Below are 7,853 nucleotides of genomic sequence, written 5' to 3' on the forward strand. Positions count from 1 at the left end.
AAAATTGAAGGTTTTTCAAAAATATTTATTTTCAAACTATTTTTTATTTTTAAACTGCTCAAAAGTCTGAATTATCAAATTTTTGTCCGTTAAACGTTTATAATTAAATTGTTTTTTCTCATTTTTTAAACCTGCAAAGAGGCCTCAAAAAAATTTCAAAAATTTTATAACAAAAATATTTGTGAAATTTTCACAAAAATACATGCACTTTTCAACTAGTAAACATAATAAGATGCTCTTTAAACTTCAGTTAAACAGTAAAAATGTGATTTCCGGCAAAAATGAAATCAACAATTCGAAGGAATATGATTTTTTCATTATTCACTTTTTTGCAAATTTGTGTGACTTTTGAAATTGAACAACTTCGTGGAACAGACGAAATTTCCACGACTTACCGTTTTCGAATTAAATTAAATAGTCTCTCGGTAACTTACTTTTGTCTTTGAACTATCCTCTGAAACTCTGTGTAAAATGACTCTAATGTAATAATTCCCTTACAGGCAAAACTTCAAGTTATTTGTAGTTCGTCATCCAAATTTCAGCCAATTCGGACTACCAGAAGCTGAGATACAGCACCCCAAACTTTGGCATTTTGTATGGAAAAACAGCATTTGATTACTAACTTATGTCACTGACTGTAGTTTCCAGAATCGGCTATAATGAGAACAGTTTATCAAAGATTTTTTGACGAACACAACAGAGTTAACCTCTTTGAGGAACGATTTTAACGGCCATTTTTTGGATTCTCCGGGGCACATCCAATTTATTATAAAGTGGTCAATAGGGTCCTAAAGCCCTGTCCCAATTTTAATACCAAACGCCTAAGTTTAGGTCAGAAACACATGTTTACTAAATTTTTGTATGATTTTCATAGGTTTAAGTCTAGAAAACATTTTTTAAGTTTTTTGAGATTTTGTCACACCCCTTTGGTTCAAACTCAAACTTTGGACATATTTTGTTTTCCGTGTCTCTTCCGAAATATCAGATAGGAACAACCCCAGTGTTAAAACTAAAGGCCCTGTGGCATTTTTGTCGACAAAGTGAACGTCAAACATGATCAAAAGTTTAAAAGTTCATATTTGGAATCATTTTTAAATTAAAGTTTAAATATGTTATAGCAGTTATTTGAGCTGGAAAAATTGCTAAAGTAGTTGAAAGAATATGCTCTTTCGTATTATTGAATCAAAACAATAATTCATTAACCATTTTAAGACCCAATTCGGAAACATTACACTGAAAACAGCCGTTTCCCCGAAAAGTGTAGCAATTCAAATAGGTGCTATAATAGTTTTCAGTGGCAGGATGGTATATTAGAAACAACGATAAGCAATCAAAAGATGGAGGTATTTAGTCGTTTTCGGCTAGACACATGTGGCCAAAAATTCTGAGGATGGTAAAACTAGTAAGAACCGCCAATCAAATAAAGAAAGGTGCATATCAGATGACCAGTTTGTTCACCCCCCCTGAAATGTATAAAGTTATGACAAATATGAGTGCCAAAAACTTTTCGGGGAAGTGAGCTATTCGGAGAAACGGGAAATTTATCAGTGAGAATAACAATTTTTGAGAGTTTTCGTTCGTATCACATAGTGTAAGTGAATCTCAAAGAGCAGGACTGTCAATCGAGCGTGATGGAAGAGAGAAAGACGTGAAATGACGTCACCATGCACGCTTCTATGGACCATTTAACGTTGCTATAGTCACTCGTTGCCATGATCATATGCATAAGACGGCACCGCTAAAATATCAAACAGTAAATGCGTACATTGGTCCATAAGCCATTTTATGAGACGTTTCGAATCATATGTTTTCTGTTCGTTTATCAGCTTTGAAACTTGCTGGTGGGCCCATTTATTTACGTTTCTTCTAGCGTCACATTTGGAAGGAGCTCATTCTGTAATGGCGCTGGTGTCCACTCAACAAGCTTTTTAATATTTACATGTAAAATCAAATCAGCATAAAGGGAGCAATTTATTTCATTTGCTAGTAACATGGAACATGGAAAACCCGGTATAATAATGCCCAAAATGAGACGAGAACTTCATCACCAACAAAAATTTGACCAGCGCCATTCATATGTCATGTTAGTTTTTCGAACAATAACAATGAGCGGCCCTCCGGAAAACGTCATTCGTACGTCTCGTAAAATGGCTTATACACGGTAAAAAATCAGCACGTTCGATTGAATGGATTGATCACTTGACTCAATTCAAAACACCAATCACCATGAATTGAAGAGTTCTAACTTTGGATTTGCTCTATTATCTCTGACACTAGACTTTGAAGTGAAAAGTCGTTGAATTTGAACACCATGTCTTTTGTATGAAAGCAATCATTGACAGCTCGTTGTAGAAAGTGATTGAGTTTAATGCAACCCCTTTCAACATATGCTAGTTGGTGTCGAGGTTAGATACAAGACTCGCACTTCGAAGATCTAATTTCAAATCTGGGTCAGGCGGAAACGATTATTTTATTTTTTTATTTTAAATCAAAACATGCAACGTTGAATTCAAGTGCTGTTACCTTGATATTGTCAAATTTTATCAGTAGTGCGAATCCAAGTGCAGAACTAGTGATAGCATCGTGCTTATTTTTTATCGTGTTGTGAGCGCAGTTCCGAGCAAGGTATCTTGATGAGAGGCACGCCAATCTAAGCAGTCACTTGATGCGGGGTGAAGCAATCTGCGGGGCGAGTGGAACTGATAGCTGGTGAGCTGGCTAGTTGGCGGATTTATATACTCTGTTTTTCAATCTACCGTTTCTATGGAACCCCATAGAAACGGTAGATTGAAAAACAGAGTAAACAAATCCCGCTATCAGTTCCACTTGCCCCGCAGATTGCTACACCCCGCATCAAGTGAACTGTTTACTGCTAGTAACAGCCAGCGGTTGAGTGAAAATTTTCTCGTGGGTCCATGAGCCTTCTTGTCGTGGTTGCTTCTTCAATAGGTTCTGCATACTGCATACATCGTTCTTAATCCTTTCTAAGGTGATCAAAAAAAGTTACGTTTCAGTGTTCGGGTCATATAGACCTGGATTTGTCGCGCAGCCGTTTTTTAACCATATATAAATGTTTTTGTACTCAAAATTATCATCTAGGCTTATATTTTGTGAATCTAGCTGAAAATCTTGGTTTGGTTCGAATTGGCCGCTCAGAACCGGTGCCAAAAGGACTATGGCTTGACCATTTTTGCAAGAGCATTTATTAGAGCAAAATGCATGTGTTGTGAATTGTGAAACATAGTATTGCTGTTTGTCTTTGAGGTGCAAATAATGAATAAACGTCCTCCACGGACTCTAACCACTCGGCTAAGGAAGGCCCCAAGTGATACCAAGTGTTGGGGCCAATTCCGGAGGCCACTGAACGCTTCACACGGCATCCAAAGTAGTGGTCAATTTTTGTTTTTGGTAGAACCTAGCCATGCGGTACATTAAAATTTGCAGAATTTATAACAAATCGATCCAAGTTGTTGCTATCTGAGCATATTCATATTTTCCACATGGGTTACCATGGCAGATTTCCAGGGGGTCATGGGAAAGTGACCATTCATTTATTGATAGAACAATATCATGCTACCTATCAAACTTTTCATTTTTTTTTTTTTTTTTTTTTTTTTTTTTTTTTTTTTTTTTTTTTTTTTTTATCTTTATTTGAGTGTATTTTAACACACGAGGGCTAGTTCTACACTTCAAACTTTTCAGAATTTCATTTAGAATTTATTAGAGATGCCTACATTTTATTGATAGAACAATATCATGCTACCTATCAAACTTTTCAGAATTTCATTTAGAATTTATTAGAGATGCCTACAAAAAATTTATAAATAAAATTTCTAAGGCAACATTGGCCACCTATTGGTTTCGTAACAGGTTCCCGGATTCCCAGAAAAGTGATGAATTATTTCATTTGATGCAATCATATCATGCGACATATCAAACGTTCCAGAATTTCATACAGAATTCATTAAATATTCACTTAAAAAATGAATCTGGCAGATAGCATTACCTCCCCTTTAAATATCTTGGTTCTGAGTAGCGCATGAGTTGAATCCAAGGCTGCCACATGTACAGATTTATCTGTATTACACAGATTTTTTTTTATTCTGACACAGGTTTAATTTGTATGAAACACAGATTTTCTTTAAACAATTTTTGTATGGACTCAGATTTTTGTTGTAAGGGACACAGATTTTCTAACTTCGTGGATACAGATTTTCTATCAAATCATCTGGCAGCTCTGGTTGAATCGCCCAGGGTGCGATTTGGTTTGAGACTCGCCAGCACATTTCTGTATACTTGAGACATATGTAACTCTACATGCAAGTTGATGACGGGTGCTATATCTGTAGGCGATAGTTGGGAAGAAGAATAGTAAAAAGAACAGTCAAAAGTAAAGCACACATTAAAAGGCGCCACGACGTTCACGTACCAAATCGTATTATTATAATTTTAAATTTCTTTCGATTTATAATTGAAAACTTTACAGTAACCCAAAATGTATAAGCAAGAACAACCGAAAAAACATATTTTAAATTCTTCTATTTACTCTTGAAACTCACAGCTTACAACTAAGGGCAAGATGCGAGCGCTGTTGACGAAAAACTTCCTCAAGGTGTGGCGAAACGTCGGTATAATGCTGTTCATCTTTGCGCTACCAGTGATGCAAGTTATTTTATTCTGTCTGGCAATTGGACGAGATCCGACAAACCTTCGAATGGCTATCGTTAACCAGGAAATGAACACCACCAATGGAGATTGTATTTTCGATGCCGGTTGCAGCTTTACCAACCTTTCTTGCCGATACATGAGTCATCTCAACACGACGATAGTTAAAAACTATTACCCGGATCTGGACTCAGCTCTAGGGGCGGTACGGGATGGTCATGCTTGGGGCGCACTCTACTTCACGGATAACTTCACCGATGCATTAGTAGCAAGAATTGCGTTGGGTAAGCAGATACGATTACGAAAGAATCATGAATATTCGAGTCCGTATGCAACTTTTACTTATTTCAGGTCGTGACGCTGACGATGAGACACTGGATCAATCGGAAATCCGAGTTTGGCTTGATATGTCCAACCAACAGATTGGAATCATGTTGAATCGAGATTTGCAAGTTGCCTACCGGGAGTTTGCACAGGAATTATTGCGCGTCTGTGACAACAATCCAAAACTAGGAGATGTCCCAATTCAGTTCAAGGACCCCATTTACGGGACCAATGATCCGTCCTTCACAGATTTCGTGGCACCGGGTGTTATCTTGACGTAAGTAGATTCTGGTTGCGATCATAAATGAATGATTCCTTGATGTTCTGTTTTAGGATTGTATTCTTCTTGGCCGTGGCCTTAACATCATCTGCGCTGATTATTGAGAGGACTGAAGGATTGTTGGATCGCTCGTGGGTAGCAGGAGTCACACCATTCGAAGTCTTGTTCTCGCATGTCGTAACACAGTTTATTGTCATGTGCGGGCAAACAGCTCTTGTATTGATATTTATGATTGCTGTCTTTGGAGTTACAAACAACGGAGAAATCGTGTGGATCGTTATGCTCACTATTCTACAAGGCCTGTGTGGTATGTGCTTCGGATTCGTGATTTCTGCCATCTGCGAACTGGAGAGAAACGCCATTCAGTTGGCGTTAGGATCTTTCTATCCCACGTTGCTGCTGTCTGGAGTCATTTGGCCAATCGAAGGCATGCCATTGGTGCTACGATATGTATCTCTGTGTCTGCCATTAACACTAGCAACATCATCGCTGCGATCTATCCTGACCCGTGGCTGGAGCATATTGGACGAAGATGTATATCTAGGATTCGCGTCCACAATTGCTTGGATTGTGATCTTCTTGGTGATAACACTGGTCGTACTTAAGTTTAAACGAGGCTAGGGTTTATTTGTTAAGGCTGTATGCTTAAAGATCAATAATTTGTATGAGAGCGCATGCACACATGTACACATATACCAAATTTATGTACATTAATTCTAATGTAATGCATCGATTAGCGATACATTACATTCATTCTGCATGTCGTACCGGGCCGAACTTAACATCACTTTTGGAATCTAGTCCACTTGTCATGCAGATATTTGATGAGGAAGAGCTTTTGTGAATAAAATCAAGTCATCGGCTCGGATTGTATATAAAACCACAATTGACTGTTCATTATTTCCACAAGTAAAAAATATTTACATCTTTGATACCAATAGTAAGGAACAAAATAGCTAACGGTGTTTCTGGTTGAAACTGTGAATATATAAGTGTCTTTGAATTATTTGAACCATACTTCACAATATGGAGTGTGTGGTGTGTTTAATCTTCAGTGCATAAGTGAAAATTCAAAAATCCTTCGTACTTTGAAAAATCATTTGTTATATTTAAGGAGAGGGTATTTTATTTTATTGAAACACCCTTATACCGGAATAGAACATTTTTTTATGCATGGTAAACCAGAAATACTACCGTAGTATTATTTATCATACTTCATCGAATGCTCTTCAAAATAGACAGTATGTTACCGGAAATGTCTTTTAACTTTATTATACGATACCATCAATTCTCTCTGTATATACAAGATAACCTTTACATAATGATTGAATTCTTTCATCTTAGTTATTATAAGATAACATTGAATTTGCTCAACTTTTGTTTTAGTTTTAACTGTTACAAAACTGAATATTTCACACAATTTTATCGACAGAAACTTGCGTATAGCAAATAAATGCAGCTGGGTTACCATGATGATTCCAAAGTAACATTATTCGCCAAATTACCCTGATAAAGGTTTTCGATTTGTTTTAATTTCAGTTAACCATATTTCGGCAAAACTTGCCATTGCTCAATATGTCATCAAACATCGTTTGAACGTACTAGCAATATGTATGTTTTAGAAAATTTTGATTAAACTATGTTATTTTTATAGAAACCTGGAAAACTCATGAAGCTATTTTATACGCTAAACATGATTTTATCGTTTCTGTTGTTTTTTTTTTTTTAATTTTCTTATCAAATTGTTTCCAATCCACAGTCATGATAGTGACTTTAGGTAAAACTAGACACTTCTGGGGCTAGTTTGGGTGATTCTCGTCGTTTTCATAAGGTTGATGACTTTAGACAGATTGAATCCCAACTTCAATATTGTACCGAAACATTACGTAAATGCACAGGGCTTTTGAGTTATATGTGGAACATTTAAAAAGAAACGAGAAAACTCTACTATCACTTAGCGTGGGAGGTCTGTATTACATTATAGGGTTGTTCAATGAGAGCTTAAAACAGAATATTCGACATCTCTATTCCCATATGCAGAAGCAAGAGATCAGTTTGTAAAAAACATCGTCGCTTAGTTAATTTGTTTTATCTTTTATGTGTGACCTCTAGGAAAAGCAATACGAAATTAAAACAATATTTTTATTTTCAAAAATACCTTATAAAAATCCAAGCACGTATCAATTTTTGGTACACTTGCAAAACTAGCGACAAAAAGTTATCAATTTTCCAAAATTATGTCGACCGATACAAATTTTTTTTCGACTTTCTGTCACTCTGACTGGTCGTGGGTAGGGGGCAATAAAAATAAATAATGATTGTGAAAAATTGTATGCAACTGATACTGGCCACCATCAGCATTTGGTGACTACAAAACGGTGCAAAATTTGTGCAATACCTGAAGAAGGAAAGAGTAGCCTCAAAGTCGAAATCAAATCTGTATCAGTTTTATTGTTTTAATTTGTTGATAAATTTATCATGTGGAAACATTAAAATGATTAACATTTTATGCAAATCTGAAAGAATTAATGTGTCTTTTATTTTTAAAATGAGCATGCGATTCAATTTTATTACTCAACTTGAT

At 36.1% G+C, this 7,853-nt stretch overlaps 1 protein-coding gene across 2 annotated transcripts in view; it reads left to right on the forward strand.

Moving 5' to 3' along the window:
• The window catches only part of LOC5566203 (ABC transporter G family member 23), a 242,732-nt gene extending 234,879 nt beyond the window's left edge, over positions 1 to 7,853 (forward strand). For both annotated transcript variants that reach the window (XM_021854602.1, XM_021854625.1), the window contains 3 exons: positions 4,562 to 4,949; positions 5,017 to 5,266; positions 5,323 to 7,853. In XM_021854602.1, coding sequence (XP_021710294.1) covers positions 4,562 to 4,949; positions 5,017 to 5,266; positions 5,323 to 5,890 — 1,206 coding nt within the window. In that variant the 3' untranslated portion in view covers positions 5,891 to 7,853. The remainder of the gene's footprint in view (positions 1 to 4,561; positions 4,950 to 5,016; positions 5,267 to 5,322) is intronic.

This window comes from Aedes aegypti, chromosome 1, assembly GCF_002204515.2.
Source record: "Aedes aegypti strain LVP_AGWG chromosome 1, AaegL5.0 Primary Assembly, whole genome shotgun sequence".
NCBI classification, from domain to species: Eukaryota; Metazoa; Arthropoda; class Insecta; order Diptera; family Culicidae; genus Aedes; species Aedes aegypti.